This window comes from Oreochromis niloticus, linkage group LG22 (genome assembly GCF_001858045.2).
Source record: "Oreochromis niloticus isolate F11D_XX linkage group LG22, O_niloticus_UMD_NMBU, whole genome shotgun sequence".
Taxonomy (NCBI): Eukaryota; Metazoa; Chordata; class Actinopteri; order Cichliformes; family Cichlidae; genus Oreochromis; species Oreochromis niloticus.
Window position 1 is genome coordinate 22,009,973 of NC_031985.2, and position 21,136 is coordinate 22,031,108.

Here is a 21,136-nt window from a genome sequence, read left to right on the forward strand (position 1 = left end):
TAGCTCTTAATAACACAAACTCAAAAATAACCAAACAGACCTTGTTGAGAAGGTATGGCTTTTAATTTTTTTTCATCACAAAGTTTGTTTACAAAAAAAAAACAGGAACATCAAAAATAAAATTGTACCCATCTATTGCATGTCATGCTGGCAGTTTGAACTACATGCAAAAACAACAATAATAATAACATTGATAATACTCATTACTGTACAAAAAAAATAAAATAATGGGCAATATATCGGGCCAAACATCATTTTAAGCCAAAAGAAAAACACAAAGGAGAGTTCTATAAAAAGGGTGCTTTTCCCCCTCCAGACGGAGTCATGTGTTTGTACATGAGACTTAAACCGGGGCACAAGACTCGAGACTCGAAAACCACCCAAGCCGAGAGGGCTGTGTGAAACTGCATAGAGGCAGAAAAAAGTTTCCCCACTAAGGACAAAGGGATGGGGGGTGAAATAATCAGAAGAGTAAGGATGAATGTGCATGTGCTTCCAACGCAAACACACCCAGCCTTTCATCACATTCACAAATAGCCTGTACAGTTTGAAGCCCTTACAACGTAAAGTCATGCGTCATCATCATTATGGAAAACACAACAAACTACATGAAAATATCCTTAAACCTCAACCTCTTCACTATCCCTTAGATTGACTTGGTGTATAAAGTGATATCTGAGGTATATGGTTTAATTTTATCCAACTACATGAAAAACAATGAGTAAGGTAGGGTTTTTTTTAATTATTAAAAAAAAAAAAAACTTCCCATGGCTACCCTAAACCTAGAGCAGCTTCTGTAGACAAAGACGGACATTTTCCAAATTCATTTCCAAATGAAGAGCAGAAAGTAAGGTGTCGGGGGGAAAAAATCAACACTTTATAGTCTAAAAATCTGTAAAAGGTTGGAAATGACAGGAAGAAGAATAAATTTAGTCTGTGCAAAGACTGTTGTCAGGGACTGTGGAAGTGGATGCACAACGTAAAGTCATCCATTCAATAAGGGTGACACAAGTACAAAAGGGTACACCATGTCTAAGATTGGATGATTATAACGTATGATTGTGAAAGAGTCAATCAGCGTCCCTTTGGTTTTTGATCCAGTGTAGTAAATTTATTACAAAACATGAGTGTTACAAGATTTCAGGTCCCTCGTTGCAATGAGCCGTGCTTAAAATGAATTATTGAGAGTCCTTTTTGTCAAAGTTGATGGCATCCGTCTGCATCGCGCAGGCTGGTGTGCGTGCTGCATGTGTGAGAGGAGAAAGTCTCCTGGCAGGGCTCATTCAGTGCTGACCTGCGTGACCTGTGTGTCAGTTGTCTGGTTGGTAGACTGGATGAACATTGGCTGGGTCAGCTCCTGTCCTGCTGGCATCGTCACCTGCTGTATCTGATACAATTGCTGAGAAAAAGGAGGAAAGATGGCGAGGTTTAAGGTTGTGTGTTCAGTTTTCTGTGGGCTTTTTTATTAGATCTTAGTGGATTATAGACCTTTCACTGTTACAAGATGACATTAAAAATGCTCAATAAGAAATTTAATTTATGATCTTCTGATAACAATTCCCTCTACTGTTTGAATTAACAGGATTTTGAAGTGCAAATGTCCACTGGTTATCAGGCAGTTGTTTAAGTAGTTAAAATGAGACAATCCAAGAAAGATAGAAAAGCATAAATAAGAACAATTTGTCACCTGAAAACAAATAAAACACTAAAATTTCAAAATTGTATTTATTTGTTGCATGTGTTACCTGGCCATCAGTAAACTGGCCGAATTGCTGCTGTCCTTGTTGTACTTCTGTCTGTGTGATCTAAAGAGAGAGCAAGTTATTCACTCACCGGGATTCACAAGCAGCTTCATACCATAACTGACAAGTGTAAACAGATCCAGTCATAGGTTATTACAGCTAAGTGCTTGGACATCAGGTGGATTTCTTGCTGTTGTAGGGTTACCTGCTGGGTGTTTGCAAGAGTCTGAATCTGGCCCTGGACCACTTGTGCTCCAGAGACGGGCTGGGCTAGGCGGATGTATTGCAGCTGTCCCGTATTTAGTTGTACCTACAGCCGATCGACACAAGGGGGAGACAAAGTTCGGTTTAGAGAAAAGGTCATTTGAGCACAGAGGTCACAGCCATTTTCCTGCTCTGGACTACAGGAATGAGAAACCTTAACGTTCCTCTAGTGAATTTTTAACCTTTTCGAACTTAACAGCTCCCATCAAACACTGATGGATGTAAAATTCACATGTTTGTCCGGCACCACAATATCAAACAACCTCATGCAGCAAACACATTACACTGTCCATCATCTCTCTTTAAAAAACAAACAAACAAACAAACAAACAAACAAACAAACAAAAACAAACAAACAAACACCAACACCACTTTCTCCCACCCCTGATGCCTGATAATTTCCTTTTCCATCCTGTCATTTCTTACTGGGATTTGCTGGATCTCTCCAGTGTTGGTGATGATCTGCTGCATGACCTGCATGGTCTGGCCTTGGGCTTGAGCTGTCTGAGCCTGACCCTGGGCTGTGGCAGCCTGGACAATCTGCACCTGCTGGCCTTCACCCACCTGCATGGCAACAGGCGCACTCTAATGCAGAGAAGAGCAGAAAAGAGAAGAAAAACACAGATAAACATTAAACAGATGCAACCGGTTGTTTATGTAGCAGAAGCATGTAGTTAAGCAAGGAAGCAGTGAATCATTATCTTTTCTGGAGTACAATCAATCTTAAACCAGGAGTTGGAAGCCTAGGTATCCTTAAATTTTAAGTCTGCGAGTAGCTTATTAAGCAGGCACAATAAGATTCAGGGACATAACGTGAAAATGCAGGTTTCACGTCCTCTCTCTCTGTTCCGTCTGCAGAGTGAGATCAGGTGGCTTTTTTTAGGATCATGTGACAATCACCCCTAAAGTCCTCAGTCACCTGAGCAGGACAGAGTTTGTAGGCGGCCATCACCTGAGAGGCTGTGGCACAAAGCAGTGGCCTCTTTCTCTGTGTGTGGTTAGCAAACATATGAAAGCATGTGTGTTTACCGTGATGGGCGTGCCCTGTGATTGCACCTGCACCTGCTGTAACTGCTGCATGGTGGCACCTTGCAACATCTGATGGCCGACAGAAAAGAAATGGGAAAATGAGAGAAAGACACATAGTGAGAAAGCAGCGAGTGCACAAACTCAACACAAAAACGTAAGCTTAACTGGCGCGTATGCAGAGAAAGATTGAAATGTAGGAGCAGCAAACGGTGGCATATAGGCAGCTGATGACATTTACGAGCATGTTTATGAAATATGCAAGTAAAACGGGAGGAGGGTGATAAAAAGGATGATGTGATAAAAATTAAAACGTGGTGGTAGTTGAACAGGTTTTTAAAAATGTATAAAATACATCAGAGTTGCATCAAGCTCAACAAAGGCCAACTGCAGATTTTAAGTACTTTGAGGGTTGTTGACCTGAGAGAAACGTGACAGAATCGGTACAGCACTGACAGTTAGTGACACTGAAAGCGCCACACACAGACGCACAAATAAAGGATGTGAAATGGGAACTCGCCTCATTTTAATCTCTGCACTGACTTATACTTCTTCATCCTGCAGGACTACTGCTAACACCTTAATGCGCACTCCAAATCTGTTGTACCAAACATGACATCTGTCTGATGAGTTAGAAGTAATCCAATCAGCTCCGTCTTTCACATGGGAATTATGTCATTTGAACAGACAACTACATAACCTTTAGTCCTGACATTACTAAGTGGATAAACAATCAGAGAAATGTTGCAAAGCTTCAAAATTTCACAGATTTTACTTTAAAACTGAGTTAACATCCCACCTTTTTAAAGTGCCACCTTGTAAACAGTCAAAGATTGAGTCTACATAAGGTTAGTGTCAAAGTGTGACTTGGGACTGCAGCAAGAGCAGGAGTGTGAATCACACCAGGTCTAAACAAGTATGACAGCTCAGCTACAGGCAGTGTGCTGAAGCAGCATGAAGCATCACACCAGCCCAGCAGCAAGGCTACATGACATGCAGAGAGCAAACCGGAGAGGAGGAGTGCTCAGCAAAAAAAGTAGTAGGAATGAAATAATTAGAGAGATGAACTGAATGGTTCCCCTACATATGCGTGCTTGTTATCTCGATGGGTGGTGAAAATGCAGAACCCTCAGGAGAAAAGCCTCATCCTAGGACTCTGAGAGTGTGTATTTGTTTGTCTATAAATGGGGACGTTGTTTCAATAAGAGGTTATTGACTCACATTGACTCACAGGAAGTATTTATGAAGTTGAGGGCAAGTTTCTAGGGCAGCATATACCACTCTCTCACTAATATGATATGCCTGCTATGCAGCTATACAACGCCTCTATTTTGGACTAAATATTACAGTAACTGTGTAAATTACTTTGTTTTGCTTCCATAATAAGACGTATTTAAAGTTGAGTAAATAAGAGATCAGGGAACGTTCTGTTCCCTGTGTGCAAGGTGTCCATGTATGTGTAAAGCTGGATTTGCTGGGTGTGTTTCAATGTCCTATTAATCCTGCTGGCAGGAGAGTGGTCAGCTCCTACATGTTAGCTACGAATAATATCAATAAATCCAGTGAGTCAATCCAAGAAATATGAGACTCCTAGGACTTCTAGGAAGAGGACTTCTAGGAAGAGGTCATCTTTCAGGTGTTACTCCAACACACAATGAAACCAAAGTACCATACATGAGTCTAACTGGGAATTTGCAGAATTTGTTTTTGCAGTTGGTTTCACTCTGAGCGTTTCCTTGTGACGTGCACTATAAAGCACATTGCTAACCGTACCTGTCCCTGTTGCGGCTGTGCGATGATGATCTGTCCAGGCTGAATGGTCGCCGCTGTCTGTGCAGCAGGTTGCTGGCCCTGCTGTGCGCCCTGCACCTGCACGGCTCCGGGCTGCTGGGCCAAGGTGAAGTAGTACTGCACCGGCTCTGCTGGAGCGACCGACTGACGCATCTCCTCCTGAGAAACATGACAAACGTACGTGCAAACATACACACATTGGACGCCTATCAGTCCGTTGCATCTCCATGAATTATTTTTACCGGTGTAACGGTAGACCAAGTCTGATAAATAACTGATGGGATGTGACTGGGGAAGAGTAACGTAATCTGGGTACAAGATCCATCCATACTGGTTGATAACATGCAATGCAAGTCCGGAGGCATGCTGAGGTGATGTGTTGGTGCTAATCAGCCTTAAAATTTCAATATTACAACTTGTAATGCTAAAGGGGTAACTTACAAATCGAATGAAACTTAATAACGTGATAACCGCTGGCATGCTTTCCCTGGTCCAGCAACAGAAATGTAACATCAGGGTCGTCAGATAAATCAGGGCAGTTCAGCACCTTAAATGCTGAGCTGGTATACCGGTGTTAAACTTAAAACCCAATAAACTGTCCATAAACACCGACCCATATCATTTTGTTTTGTAATTCACTAATGAGCAGGCTTCGTCTTGATGAGGTTTCTCCATCACCAGAAGCGTAAACACCCCTCTCCCAGCTCCATGACAACACAGCTGAGAGTGTAGGATGTTTACATGTCTGGAGAGAGTCTACGTGACAGCAAATTTAAATATCTCACTCCTCCGTCTTTGAAAGTTCTTTATACATCAATTTAATGTAACTGATATTGTCCATTAATCGCCTGCCATAACATTTTAAGCAGTTTTCTTTCAGCACCTTCACTGAGTTATGTCCTGACTGGAGCCATGGTTTTAACACTTTATTATAGCAGTAACTGTATGGTACCAGCTTCCACAAACTAGTTTAATCACTGAGGTTACTGTTGGCGGTCTGAGGCAATAAGACGCTGCAAACATCCGACTGAAAGCCCTCGCTGTCAAAACCTCAGCTTCCAGTCAAGGATGTTTACAGCACCTCCAGGTTGCCAACAATGGAAAGTACCTGAGATGAATACCCAAATCATCAGCTCTTTATCCTGTGGTAACTTTAATGAGATACCAGCTGTTTCCCTGTCACAGTGTAGGTAATAAATACTATAATGAGGCCGCTTTCCTACCTGTCGTTTGGGAGGCTTCAGGTCGTCCCGGGGCACGATGTCAATCAGGAAGTCAAACTGGTCGAACTTTGTTATTGCCATGGCGATGTCATTCCTCTGTGAATATAAAATATAAAGAGAAAGTCAAGCAAAGAGGTCAGAGCTTAATTATGCTAATTCTATATGCGCAGCCACCTATTTATAAACATGCCTCTAGGTCTGAGGTCATCACTCCCAAAACAACCACACAAGGGAGATTTGAATACAGTTCCTAGTAGTACTTAGACGGGTGTTTGCTTTAATATTTGAGTTTAAAGGATATGTTTAGAGCTTAATCAGTTAGTCTGCTCAAAACTAGCAACACATGCAGTATACAAAAGGACTGTGTTGCTAGACCAACACATCTTCATGAGGATTATCATATAATAGGTATTAATCAGGGAACCAAAAACACCCTAACACATTCATCCACATGCAAATTGACTTCTAGAGCACCCAAGCCAAAACATGCTGGTCTACCCATAAAGGTCTTTGTTCTACACGAGTTTTGACTTCTAGCAGATCAAATTGATGATTAATTGTGTGATTCAAGTAACACTGTCTCCAAACAAAACATTACTAAAGGCAAATGGAATAATAAACCCACAACCACAGGACCACAGTGAGAAACGCACATGTGTGTGTGAGATAAGTGTAAATGAACAGGAATGACATTTTCCTGCCCTCATGAGCACATGCTCTGCTTCTATACCCCTTCCTATATCCACACCAGTGTGCTGTCTCTGTGGAATTTTCCACAGGATATTGGCTGTCAGGACCCCCCACCCCCCTCCATTGTGACCCTCCCCTTCACTAGAGGCTATATTTAGTACCTTGATTAATATCTGGTAACATCAGGTCACATCCACACTTGTTCTATTGATGAGCGTTGCTATGGTGACCCCAATTGGCGTGCCCTCTTCACAAAAGGATCAGGCTCTACATGTGTATGCGTGTGGAAATGGAGGGCACCACTTTCCCTCACTTAGGCAAATGAAAAAAAAAATCCTGTATTCATGAAGTGAAGCATCACATGCAACTAATGCGTCATCTGTAGTGTACAAGGCAATTAACGTGTGCACAGTCAGTAGATGAAGTTTCTATTTTAAAGTGTGCACTGCAGAGCTCTACAAAACAGTTTCTTGTCCAATAAAAAAAAAGGACTACCATTAGGGACAGAGCTATATTAACAGCAAAATGAGTGTACTTCCAAAGCAGGCCTTCAGTGTAAGACAAACTGTGATAAGATAGATTTTCTCCAAACTCTTTCTACCCGCGTTGGCATACACAAACATATCCATGGACTGCTAATCTCTCAGAGGTATGTGAATGGATAAAGTGGACTTAAGGGCTTTCATGTTCTGCTCCACAGTTTTTCTCCACTTGACATCCAGGTGAGACATACTCCAGACTGATTTTTCTCAACTGCTCCCGTCAGTGCTTTCATGTTCTCCGATTCCTTTTTCATCTGTATCTTTCCAGGCCCCACCTTTATTCAACTCTGGTACAGCAGAGGATGCTAAATGGCACCGGGGGAAAAGTGGGTCACCGGCACCCGCCTGGATTTGCTTTTAAAGTGAATGGAGGGAGAAGGAACTTAACAGAGAGACAGTCCTCAAGGGGATGCTGGTATGGGGTCTCTGCTTGTACATGCACACTGACACAGGCACTTAGTAAGTAAGAAGCACGAAACCAAAAAGATAGCCAATTGATGTCAGAGTGTGGGAAAAGGGATGAATTTGGGAGGCAGAAAGAAGAAAGGTCAAGTAAGTATTACAACTGTGGCTGTGTGTGTATCGGGAGGTCCAATCCACTTAAAGTAGGATTTGCTAAGGATTACAAAAAAAGCATGTCGTATGGAGGAGTTTAAATATAAAGAAAGAAATGTCTATAACCTGTAGAGTGCGTCGCTTGTTGTCCTCAGTGTGGATCCACGCCCTGAGGGTGAGCTCTGTGATGAAGATCTGAGCTGCTTTGGCAAACAGGACCGGAGCTTCTGCGCTGATCATCTGTACAGTAGAGATAGTGTTACACCTGGTTAAACACACCCACAGCCCATCAATCAAACATCAGCAATTACATGAATTGCTCAGGACCTCAGTCACAGACGCCCACATCAAAGTCACAACTGCTGCAAAAATAACCAACAGATACATTCACTTGTTAAATAAAGACTCTGTAGTTACTAGCATAGATGCTTACTCGGTGGGTGGGTACCTTTAATCTATTTCTTTCTGCTCATAAGCACTGAACTCTAAAATCAATTCCCATAAAAAATGTATTTCTTATATGTTCATAAAAGCAATCCTTAAATGAACAGTTGTACTGACGCTATAACACTCACACATGCTTGCACAGATGCAGTGCAAGCTGCTGTGTCAGCACCGACAGAAGGGTCTTTCCTTCAGATATGTTAGTGATCTCCTGATCTCTTTACCGCTGTAAGCTGCTGCTTAACTAAGGGGATAGCATTCTTGACACGACATACTCGAGCCACACACAAACACAGTGCAGAGCCTTTCTTTTTAGAGGCTATGAACAATCCTGGCTGACAATCAGGTGTAATGGGGGGGGAAAAAAAAAAGAAAAAAGAAAAAAATCACTCCTCCGTGAGTCATAACTGCCTGGTGGAGTGGTTCCTTCCGACACATCGAAAAAAGCCACGTTAACCTGAGCAGATCTTCAAATGTAGCAGTGGTATTACAATATGGCCAAAATCAATGCTTTTATCTGTAATAACTTGTAATATTCTTCTGGTTCTTTTTAGCCATTAACATGAAGTGCAATTCCCAGCATAGTGGGTTATATTTTAAAAAGCCCACAAGTGGAAAAAGAGAAATCTTAAAACCAAAAAGCAGTTCACTGCTACAAATGTCTGCATTAGCAGCTTTTTACATAAGTCACATTAACTAGCTACTTGCTACACTGCAGGTCTTGCAGTTTCACAAAATGATGCCCAATTATTCCTTCACGCATCGATAATGTTTTAACGTAAACCCATTTCATACAAAAAAAAGAGCTACTATCACCAGTGGCTGCTGAATGCAAAGAGTTGATACAACTTTTTAATTGACAAATTATCTTTAATTATGAAATAATAATTGCATCTTCGAGTCCATTTATTGAGTGGTCTGAGCACAAAAAGCCACAGACCAAGAACTTGATAAGAACCAAGCTTCAAATGAATCAACAATTTCCCACACGGCAGTACGTTTTTGTCAGAAAATGAAGTTAAACTAAAAATATAAAACTGGTAACCAATTAAATGAAAACAACAGAACTACATTTTGCCATAATTTGTCCTGTCCCAGACTGGAGTAGACTCTTCCTGGAGTAGTCTCTTCCATATAGATGGATCACGAGAGGTCACCGTGTGGTCTGGTATGTGAATTATATGTTATGTAACTTCACAGTTACCAGACACAACCCAAATCACCAGCTATGGAACGTTTTGACCCAACACGCTGGACAGAGCTCTTTATTGCACGTCTGTTAAAAAACACCACGAGAAAATCTATCTGCAGGGAAGTGGAGTATCACCTCACAAGATACTTTTTTTATTTTGGGGGCCTAGGATTAAGCTATACATTTCCCGCTTTTGATAGCATATTCTTTAAAACAAGTATGGCACACCCTTCATGAAAGGCATAGTAATAAAGATATCTAGTTCTTTTTATTACACACCCTCTCTCTCAGTTTCATTATACCGGTTCTCCTCTTACCTTCACATCCTCATCCAACTTCATGATTTTCTTGATTCGGGCTAAAGGCAACTCCTGCACACGGAAATCCTTCTGAGGACAACAGATTATTACAGTTAAGTACAGAATAAAGCTGAAACTGCGACTTTTTCCTTTTTTCTGTATTATTTGTCTGTTTGCATGAGTGTTACGTACCACAGTCAAGTTCCTGATCTCCTCCATGACACGAGGCCAGAAAGACTGCAGTGTTTGTTGGGCATCGCTGCCCGTGGCTCCAAAACCATCTCCAGACATCTTCTAATCTGCTCAAAGGAAGAAGAGAAAGAAGATGAGATGGATACAAGAAAACGATCGATCATTACAAAGCAAAACACAAGCGATATGGAGATTCAGAGACAGATCAAGAATGTAACACCATTGCAAAACAAGGCCTTACTGCACAGAGCTCTTCCTGTGTGTCAGAACCACATATCCTATCAAAGTCTATAATTATAATACAGTGAAATTGAAAATAGAACCCCGGCAGGCTTCTATTATTGTCCCTGTGGGATGTTGACAAGCCTAAGAACCCACCAATAGACCGGCTGCGCACTCCATGATTATGAATGAGTCCCTCACCTTTGGCACATAGCTGCAGCTCCTCTACAAACACACGCACATCATGTGCAAGTCAACTGCTTTTGGTGAGCCCGCAAGTGAACAGTGTTGAAGCAACAGATGCAAGAGACACAGGTGTGTTTGTGCCATAAAGAAACAACCTAATTGCAAACTGACAAATTGTGAAGACACGCAGAGATACAAACCATCCAAATAAATTGAAATAAATTACTGCTAACACAGCCAGAGCTCGTACAGAGGGTCCGACGGTTGAAAGAGGATCCAGCAGGTTACTATGGCATGCCAGGAATCTGCTGGAGGAATATTAGCCGGCCTGTCTGAGCATGTAGAGCTTCAAGTGCCCTAATCGTTCCAACTCACTCTCCCCCTTTTCTCCCTACCTCGATGAAAAGATTGAGCAGGAGGGGGAAGAAGGAGAAACGTGAAGGGACAGAACAAGAGATGAGTGTGTAAAGCTACTCAAGAGAGACCGGATGTGTTTGTGTGTGTTGCTGTGGGAGGGCTAGTGGCTTGTCCAGTTCAGCATTAATCCAGCGCTAAGACAAAGTGCCAAAGGCTTTAGATAGATACTTTAGGGGAAGTAAGAGACAGACTGGGCCACAGCGACACTGCTATGCAAACCAGCTATGTGGGTCAAACAAGACAGAAAAAGGGAGACACAGAGTGGAAGAAAAGGAGATATGTCACTATAAAGAAAATGTTAAAAGAAAGAAGCCCCCCTCCCTCCCTTCATTCTTTTTCTTTTCTCACCCTGGGCCAACAAGCATGAATAGCTCCATGTCTGGTTCAGCTGACAGACCAATACAATACAAGACACAGCCTTTCAAACACGCCATCCAGTCTCTCTCCCTCTAGATTCAGTCACTGCTTTGTTGTAAGGGACTGTTTGACTTTGGGGCCACATCAGCTCCTTTAACTGCACCGCTTAAGTGCAGTTATAAATATTTTAAACCGATGAACGACTGATTCTGGATGCAGGCTCGTTACCTGATTGATTTTTGACAGGAAAGACTGACTCTTCTGCAAGTTGCATCAGTAGAATAATATAGAAGAAGCACTGCTGCATCCTGTTCTGTTGTTCAGTTTTCGACAGACAGTAGCCTAAATCGATAAGACAGAATGCCGGGTGAGTGAGGGGGGAGAGGGGGCTTTATATAAATCAATCAGGCCGCTTGTAGCTATGGCATGCCAGGCTAGTGATTGACCTTGACAGTGTCTCTCCTTCCCTGTCTGACGCTCCAGTGTCCAGTTGCATTTCAAGGTTGATTGAAAACCTGCAGTCTCCAGAACAATCCCAGCATCCCACAGGGCAGGAATGACTGATGGGAATTGTAGTTTGTTTTTTTTCCCTCCATTCTTCCCACATAAGACAGGTGGACTGACCTCTGCCAGTTCTTTTGCTGCCTCCAAGTACTTTGCAACAGCATGAACCCAAAGACGGGATGAAAAATAAGCATCATCCACATAGCACATCATCTTGTAAACATCAACTGTAAACAAGACAACCTTTGGTATCAATGAATGTGCAGTGTATGTCAGACTGTGTGGTTCAAACTGCCGAAATAGTTTGATTAGAAACAAATAATTAGGCTTAAGATTACAGAAGCCCTATCAGTGATAAAACGGCAACTATAAAACACATAAACCTCCCAAGTTCCTCCTTCTGCGCCCTTATACACTTCACTTCTCATAAACTAAAGCTGTTAGAGGAGTGTGCTAATATCAAACCACACACAAACCCCCAACCCCCTCTTTCTGACCCTGTGACCTTCAATGTAAATATACGCAACTACATTAACCACAGCGGCAAAAGGAGGGAGGGGAAGTGCAGGGGAAGTCGGTATGTGAGAAGAAATGAGAAAGCATATGTGAGGAGAGGCATGCTAAAGCATGAGAGAGGAAAAAAGCAACAGAACAATATAAGCGAGAGAGAAGAGAAGGCTAAGTGTCAACATGCCCTTGAGCATTGCTCCTCCAGCTTGGTAGCATATTCTACCGAGTATATAACTGCATAACCAAATTGCCCAAGGCTCTGCATCAATGGAAAGTTTGCGTGGGAGCCTATTCCGCTGACTTTGTGCAACACCTTCTATGGTCTGGGCCTACTCTTGTCAAATAAACACCGTGAATGGGGCTATCCTCTGCACGACAAAAAAAAAAGTTGAATCTCCCCAAAAGCTAATAAATGTCAACACTGTAAGACACGAAAAGGTCTGGAGATTGATGCAAAGTCAAGACGGCTTATTTTATCTGCAGGGATAAGCACCATTTACCTCCATATTTCAGTTCAGTAAGCTTTAAAGCACTACTTAAATGGAAACTTGTACTAGTACTAAAGAATTTTCTTGCTAGTCCAGTTCACTTCTTACTACTTATGGGGAGCGTTATCAGTCACTCAAGATAAAGTCTCTGTAAATTTTGTGCTTGTGTTTGCTTTGAAGCAGACTCACTATTGCTAAAAATTCCAAATTATTCTGTTGAATCACGCAATGAACTTGACAAGCTCATTCCTGCTGCGTTGTTCTAATCTGCTGCTGTTGCTATATTAGGGTACATGGTGTTGTTCTCTGCTGTGCTTCTCTCTTCTCCTCTTCCCTGCAGCTCTGTTGTCCTTCATCAGGTCATCGAGACAGAATCGCTGGTGTTGGGTTTCCTTCAGCTCTTTTCTATGTGTGCATCTTTGAGGACAAACGTCTCGACCTCGTCGACTTCGTTCCAACACAGCAACTTGCTCTTCCTCCTTCAGCAGCTCTACAGTCTCTTCTCCTAGCGCTTCCCTTCTCCCTTTATCACTCACGAGTATGCTTTTCTTGCATTTTCTGTCTTGTCTTACTTTCACCTGATCTCTTTGAGAAAGTCAACGTTGCTCCGCTTCCAGCAGCTGAATCAGCGCTAATGCTGTTCTGCCAGCCGGGCCCCGCATCTCTATCTCATCCTCACCTCCCTCCCCACTCTTTCTGGCACGTCACATTAAGTGGCCATTCACAGCAGCACTGGCGTCTCGCTCGAACTCTGACATCAGACCGCTTTACATGAGCTTTCAATTCCTGTCCAAATAAACCCGATAGGACCCCGGCTAGATGGCAGGCAGAAATGCAGCAAACTGGAAACAAGGAGATAGTATCGCTTGGCTGATCTGTTTTTGCTTTTTGCTTTTTTTAAAAGATAAGTGAAAGAGAAAAGAAGAAGCAGCAATGTGATTCTTTCTGCACAGTGACAATGTGCGAGATAACAGAGTTGGAATTAATTAACTGGTCTCTAGTTAAAGTGAAATGTTCTGCTTTTAATTGCTCTCTTAATGACCTGACAATCTGCGTAAACTGAGCCCAATTCTGAGGAGCATATTTGAAAGTGAACAAGTCGAGGCAGTGCGGGAGGACCTGAAGCCCTACTCGAGGCTGCCGAGTGAACTTTTCACTGAGGTGTTTCAGTATCGCTATCACAGTCATGGATGATGAAGAAGCAGGCAGCTCACCTATCCTCTGTCACGTCACGTGTAAGCAAATGTAAAGCTAAGATAAAGTGAATCATATACTGAACCTTTATATACTTATACTGAATCTTCAAAGCTGGTTGACCATTTTTAAAATAATATTAAATATGAACATAAAGAGTTATCGCTACTTCACCATTTTTTCAGATTAGTGTACAACTGCATGACAGCTACTACAGCAGCTGAGTTAATTTTAAAGAGTGACTTCTTGTTTTACAACTCTCCTTTCAATTCCCAAGGTTATCATATCTTTGCACATATAAAGACAACTGAGTTGACAGAAGAAATAGATTACTTTCGGTTTCTGTGCATATTATAACCTCAGAGTAACCTTCTGCATTGTACTCCTCACACTTTCAAACGTCAGCCTGGACAAAGAGCAAATACATACCCACATGGACTAGTTACCACCAAGAAGAAAGGTGGGAATTTTTTCTAAAATATAATACCAGCTATTGGATAGTCACTGGTCCACTGAGAGGTCTTAGGCAAGAAGTTAAATTTCCACATGCTGCTTTGTCACAAAACTGATGCAGAGTGGGCATTTCTGGAGGAAGGTCACCTAAGGTTGAAATCTGCTAGATTTAAACTAGATCACTAAGCAGAAAACCCAGCATAGTGCTCACATAAACCAGGCTATATCATTTGGACATTTGAGAATCTAACCCATGTTCAATGATGACTGTTTAATAAGACAGCTTTATCCTGATTTAGTGCACTCAGTCTGTTGGAACAAATACAGCCTAAGTAACAAACGTCACACTAACAAACTCTGATGTTAAATCGTGGTCATAAATCCAATGAGTGTATGCACAAATTCTCAAATATTAAAGCACTAACCGTGCTGAACACGATCACAAATACCAGTCAGAAATAAACTGGCAAGGATACAGCATACAGGGTAAATGATCTACTCAGGAAAAAACAAAAAACAAGAAGTTCGCAGCCAGGAATTACAGATTAACTACTCAAATGCACGCAGTTTCACAGATGGTGGTACAATTAAATATGAACAGATAGGATTTTAATGACACACATGCTCACTTTGACCTACAGTGTAACATCCTTTTGGCATGGCTGGACCGATCTAGCCGACCCAACGGCCCTGTAAACTTTGCCCTTGGTTCTGCTTCAAGCCAACTCCAGGAAGTGCTAGTCACTGATCTCCCAAGGTCATTCAACAGAGGAGAGAAACCAGAGAGGGGGGAGGGAGAGAGAGAGAGATGAAAGAGAGAAGGGGAGGGAGAGGGGGAGGATAGAAAAGAGCAGGTTTTCCAACTTTCACTGCAGCACTTAAGTGACCACAGTGGTTCAGGCTGTGTACTTTCTAAGAAGCCTAATGAAAACACCACATAATGTACATACTAGCTGTGCTCTGCATCCCGCTTTTAATTTCACTTCTTCTTGGGCCTCTCCTTCCCTCTGCATGTTTCCCTCTCGGTGCGGTTGGAGAGACTGCAGGAGTCAATCTCACATTCCTGTGACCTTCATCCAATGCTAGGCCCAGTCTCTGGCGTCAAAGTAGGCAGGGCTAAAGGCACCTGCATATTACAAGCTGGGATAAGGCCGACTCCCCCTGGGTGCAGACACACACTGTCTTTAGTGAAAGTGTACACATGTAAGAGCACAGTGGGGGCTTGAACAAAAGAGTAAACCTACAGTTGCTGTGGTCACCTTAGTGATGAGCGCAAAGGCCTAGCTATGTGCAAGAGGTTTGCGTGTTCCGTTTACTTTTTCCTGCCCTGGTGTGCCTATGGTTCGGCGTAGGGTACAAATGATATTCAAATCTCATGCAGACAGCAGCCAACCCTGGGATTTGGCAGCGAGGGCTTCAACTTAAGAGTTATTTTTAGTCTCCCTCTCTCAATCTCCCTCGCTCGCTCGCTCGCTCTCTTTCCCCAACGGGACTTTGTTTTGTCAAAGGCACCAATGGAAACTTTCAATTAGGGAGAAAAGGAGGAGAGAGGAACGGAGTCAGAGGCACAGTGAGAGAAGAGGCACCCTACACAGATTCCATCAGAAGAGATCAGATCAAACTATTAGCCTCCTCTGCCCCTGAAGCTGACAGGCTGACAGTCTGTCCCATCTGGGTGTCTGGCACTGTCATGGTGAGGGGCCTGGGGGGTCCTGAGGTCACTGCAACCAGCTGCACCTCCACCCCTGGGGACTACTGACGCCAACAGTGACAACAACTCAGAGATATCCTCTCCACATATACAGCAAATCTTCTTTTAACATGGATGTCTTCTTTGCTGCTGAACTCTGCGCCACCATCTGCCACGAAAATGTTAATTGGGACATTAGGAGAAAAAGTGGGGTCTTGGCCAGCGACCCCAAGGACACCACTGAAACAGCAGAGTGCATCTAAGCACAAAGTCAGTATCTGGCTGCCGTGCACTTCTATGCAGTCGATAACGGGGCACTGAGTGCGTGCTGAAGCGTGTTTGTGTGTGCACACTGGTCCAAAGTCAAAACAAGTGACATCCAAAGACAGTGTAATAATGCAAAGTGAAATTCGACAATGAAAACATAATGCAAAACAGCTGGATTATTTTATGAACACCATTCTGTAAAACCATATAGCACTGAAATGACAAATGAAGGACGTAGATGACAGCCATGCACGTAAATACACAAATTGCACAACACCAATCTCCCAAGGTGAGAACTACAGGACAGGTGAGGGGAGGGGGAAGGAATGGGAGGGGGAGGGGTGAGGATGGCGGTAAAGGACAGACATCTCATCGTTGCAGAGAGATGGAGAAACATCCAAAAGTGGACGTTTTTAAAAAAAAACAAAAAAACAAAAAACAAAGACAACTTAAGGTCTTCTCGCTGTGTATGTGTTCAGCTGTCAGACTTACCCCTGTGCCCTTCATGGTGAACGGCCTGGAGCACAGCAGAATAGAGAGAAACAGATAGCCCTGTCCAAGTCTCCTTGAAAGCAGCAGCAGAGGCAGCACAGAGGTTGACAGAAAAACTCTCGTGCTCCTTCACTTCCTTCAGTCCCCCTGATCGTATCAACAGACAAAAGGCACTCTGGCTGGCTTTAAAAAGGCTTTAAGCCCGGACACAGAGCGAAGAGCGAGCCCCCCCCTTCTTCCACCCCTCCCTCTTTTCTCTCTCTCCCCCACTCTGCCTTTACACATTGCCCCGTCTCCTTCAACAGCCTCCCAATGTCCTCTTCCAACCTAGACATACAACCCCGTCTCTGCTGTTTCTCTTCAGCCCAAGTCCCTTCAACTCGCTGACCTTCTCTCTCTTTCTCCTCCTTTCTGCTCCCTAACCCTCCTCCTCCTCCTCTCTAGCCGGCGACCCATGTGTTTGTCTTTGAGGTGACCCCTGGCCTGGTGCAGAGAAGAAGGTGAGAAGGAATAGAAGGACCAGCACAGCGGCAGGCAACAGCGCAACAGCAGGCAAATAGTACAGCGGCACTCCCGACTCACAGACAAAAATTTCTAGCCTCCTTCCCCTTTAACATTCAAGAGTAATCAATCTAGCATGCTACATGATACTCAAACCCCGCCTCGCAGCCAGCTCCCACCTCACTCCGATACTCGAAACCAATGAGACGACTGTGTCCTCATACACTATTGGTAGCCACACACACCAATCAGCTCTGACAAATCCCCTGCTCCTCCTCTTTCCTCTGCCCAACCCCCTTTTACCGACAGCCAACTTCCTGCTCTAAGTTACCTTGAGCTGCAGGATAGGGGTCAGGGAAAAGAAAAGAGGAAGAGAGTAGACATGAGAATAGGTGAAAAAGAGCAGATAAAGTTGTGGAAAGCTCTGTAGGGAGTGCGTGAGGGTGTGCTGGTTGTGGCTTGCCTTGCCATTGTCTGTCCTCAAGCGGTCTCTACTTCTCCTGCTGCTGGACGGATGAGAAAGCTTCCACGGGCTGCTCTCTGACAACTGGTCTCTGCTTATTTACAATGTCAAACTAAATGTCTCCCTAAGCCCCGCCTGCGCTCTGCTTGTACAGGCTGACGGCAATGTGATGCAGGCAGCTATGCGGGCACCTTATTGGCTGAACCAAGTGCCAGAATTGATGCCGCATGTTGCATCCACATGATTTAAAGTACAAAAGCATACTAAGCAGACTCCCTGTCTCATACCTGTGCACGGTCTTACATGCACACCCACACACATGCACATTTTGTCCTTGCATTCTCAGTTATCCTTGCTCACAGTCACAGGTACACACCGAAAACATCTAGCCTCCAGCCAGCCTACCTCTAACAATGAGATTCACATCACTCTTAATATTATTCAAACAGAGGAACAAATATATCTAGATGCTTGGTCATGCATTATGTATTCAGAATATTAATTAGCTAGACAAACTCCATTCAACAAATTTTTTGACTCATGTGAACATTTAGTGAGGCAACTTAATGCAACCACTATAAATCCCATGACACCCTACACAGTGTCAATCAAATATACACAATAAACTATTCTGTGCAAAACAAATCAATAGAGAGCCTTTGTACAAAATGGAACAATCAGCTGACTAGATAGCAGTTGTGGAAGAAGGCAGAGAGAAAAAAGAAAAAGAAAAAAAGAAAGAGTTCATTTGACTCTCATCCTATTTGTGGATAAACAAGACTTAAGAGATATGGGTGAAAACCCATAAACAAAGACAATGTTGTCTTGACCCCAAAAACTGTGCTCACAGCAACTTCCACAATGGAAACGTCATCAAAAAAAACCACGTCAGCAATGTCACACAATGTCCTTCTTGTTAATTCTCCATTGCTTAAATGTGCATACTTTCGACACAAAAACCTTTAGTGTGCAACTCAAGAGAGTGATTTTAGTACTCATGTGCACATCTCATGATGTTTAATGCACCACCTACGACGTGAATGCTTCTACTTCTAATGGGCAAACCTGTTAAAAGCTTAGAGAGTAAACTGCTGAGATACGACCAAGTGGCGGTGCAGCCCGAAGGTTAAGCTTTAATAAAAAAATAAAAAATACAGACTGTAGAGAGGAACACATCCAGCTACACAAGAGTCAAGGAAAGATAATAAACTGCCCTATCAATGAAAAACCGGGGTGGGGGGTGGAGTGGGGACCGGAAGGATGGAGAAGGACAGAGAGGAGAGCTGCTACAGGAAGGGAGGGGTAGAACAAGTGGAGGGAGGGCGAGAGCACAAGATAGACTCAAGAGAAACAAAGCTAAATGTTCCCTTTACTATTTTTGTGAGGAGCATGGGGACTAGAGCAGGTACTACAGACATCCAGTTAATGATTAGAGCAGAGCTGCACAAAGACTAATCTCTCCACTGCTGTTGCCATGCTCGAACAGCTCTCTGTAGCTGCATTCAGTCTACCCAAAATGCCTCAGTAATGACACCTGGCAAGGTCACCACAGAAATGAGACCTTCCCATGACCTGTACTGCCCATAGCAGGAACATGTTTGCTTTCTCTGACGCTGTTTAGAGATAAACATGCACCAACCAGACGTTGGGTTTCATAAACACAGCAGCTACCCTGAGGGTAGCCAGGCCAAGCCATGCATTCACCTGCAAACATGGAAAAACACATGAACACCTGCAAAACGACATGGTAAGCTGGGCGACTTGCACACAGCTTACTTAAGCTGTCTAAGGTGCTCTAATATCCCAGGCTTTTTAAATATGACCTCAACTGCTCAATTAAACCTACACACAAATGATGACGTAAAGCATACCTCCTCTAGAGAGATAAAGTATACTAAGTTGCACACCGTTTTTGTCCCGCTGATAAGAGCTGATTAAGCTCTCCTATTCTTTATTAAGTTCTTATATTCGTGGGAACACAACAAAGAGACTGTATTGTTTTCTGCACACAGGTCGTAGTAAGAATGGGGTGAATATCTGTTAGGTTTAAAGCATAACTAAACTAAATATTAACTTGGTGCATCTTCATGTTGTGTGACTTTGGTTAGTATGGTTGAAAATACAGCTGTATTCATTAATTAAACATTGTGTGCAAGATTTTTTTTTTCCAAGTAATGAATAGTTTAAACAAAGGCATGATATAGTCATCACAGGGAATTCACACGAGGAGTAGAGCAGCTTTGCGCTTTAACACCCCAGCATTTAGCACGGAGGTTGACTTTAAATAGTCGCTACATTATAAGGTGTTTGGGTTCAACACAGCGGCTAAAAGGAGCCAGGGAATTCAATGCTATATTCAACGCTAGCATACGGAAGCCGGTATATATTCGTCACACAAAGGATGCTAAATAAACTACAAAATACTGAGATGCACTGTAGTGCTGTGGTACCCACTGTGAAATGCTTAACGGAGCAGGCGTAGGAAGACACATACAGCATACTAGCTAATAGGATGGTCACTGCTGACCGTGACTTTATGCTAACGTTAGTGGAGTTAATGTTAGCTGGCTGGGGATGCAGACTGATGAGAGCTGTACAGCTCAGCGTGTGTAATTTTAATTACCAGCTGACAGCGAGCCCTGCCAACATATGAAAGTTTGCAAAGGTTTGCAATGCTAGGAAGAAACAGTCTAACCAATAAAGACAACGTTTGGATCTGTCCTTCAGACCAATCAAACCTCGGACTAGATTCCACCAATCAAGGTTTTTAGGGCTAAGTTCGTTCTGCAACTGGCGCCATTCGGGGTCAGGCGCAAATAGCCAGTGTGTCTGACAGTCGCTCAGATATGAGCCAAAATGGTGGACACAAAACATCAGTTTCCTGAGCGTCCGTGATCCTTTCAGCGGGCCACCAATAAGCGCCTCAGAGAGCGGGGAGGGAAATGGCGCCTATGTTCATCTTCCAAAACAATCGTCTATTGGTCAAGAACAGCAAATGAAAAGAAGCGAAGTAATTACAGCTACCTCCAGCCAACACGGACAACTTTCATGTAAACACTCCACAGATAAATGAATTTTAATTTCTTACTCACTTTCTTTATCGGGTTCGAAGTGAAGTCCAGCTCAGCGTATTATTTATTTTATTTAGCCTGCAAGGGGAAACAAGATGGCTGCTATTCGAACCGGAAAGAGTCCAACGCGATGACGTAGAGGTTACGTTCCCCGAGAAAGCGTCAGTGTGAGGTTTTTTGTTTGTTTGTTTTTTATTATTATTTGATTCACTAAACAGTTAATTGCTCAGGTAGTCTATATATCTCCAAGTCCTCATTTATAGTAAAATTAGCAAAGTGACTTGGAAAAAACAAATACATTTTATATATACATACACAGATATATACAGCATATATGCATTATATATGAACCGCTGAAGTT

The 21,136-nt window shown here is 43.0% G+C and overlaps 1 protein-coding gene across 12 annotated transcripts; it reads right to left on the bottom strand.

Moving 5' to 3' along the window:
- Window positions 1-44: 44 nt before the first annotated feature.
- nfyc (nuclear transcription factor Y, gamma) lies at window positions 45-20,945 on the bottom strand. Of its 12 annotated transcripts, none has more exons than XM_005478567.4 (11): window positions 20,797-20,945; window positions 9,961-10,067; window positions 9,787-9,855; window positions 7,960-8,073; window positions 6,047-6,142; window positions 4,806-4,982; window positions 3,036-3,104; window positions 2,433-2,591; window positions 1,948-2,052; window positions 1,746-1,805; window positions 45-1,399 (listed from the first exon to the last, which is right to left on the bottom strand). In XM_005478567.4, the coding sequence occupies exons 2-11, from the start codon at window positions 10,057-10,059 to the stop codon at window positions 1,280-1,282; spliced, it is 1,068 nt and encodes a 355-aa protein (XP_005478624.1). In that variant the 5' UTR covers window positions 10,060-10,067; window positions 20,797-20,945; the 3' UTR covers window positions 45-1,279. The 12 variants fall into 12 exon arrangements, with proteins under 12 accessions (XP_005478624.1, XP_003444187.1, XP_025758112.1 ...); XM_003444139.5 differs by having other exon boundaries at window positions 9,787-9,858; XM_025902327.1 differs by lacking the exon at window positions 20,797-20,945 and adding an exon at window positions 17,705-17,819.
- Between the last annotated feature and the right edge of the window lie 191 nt (window positions 20,946-21,136).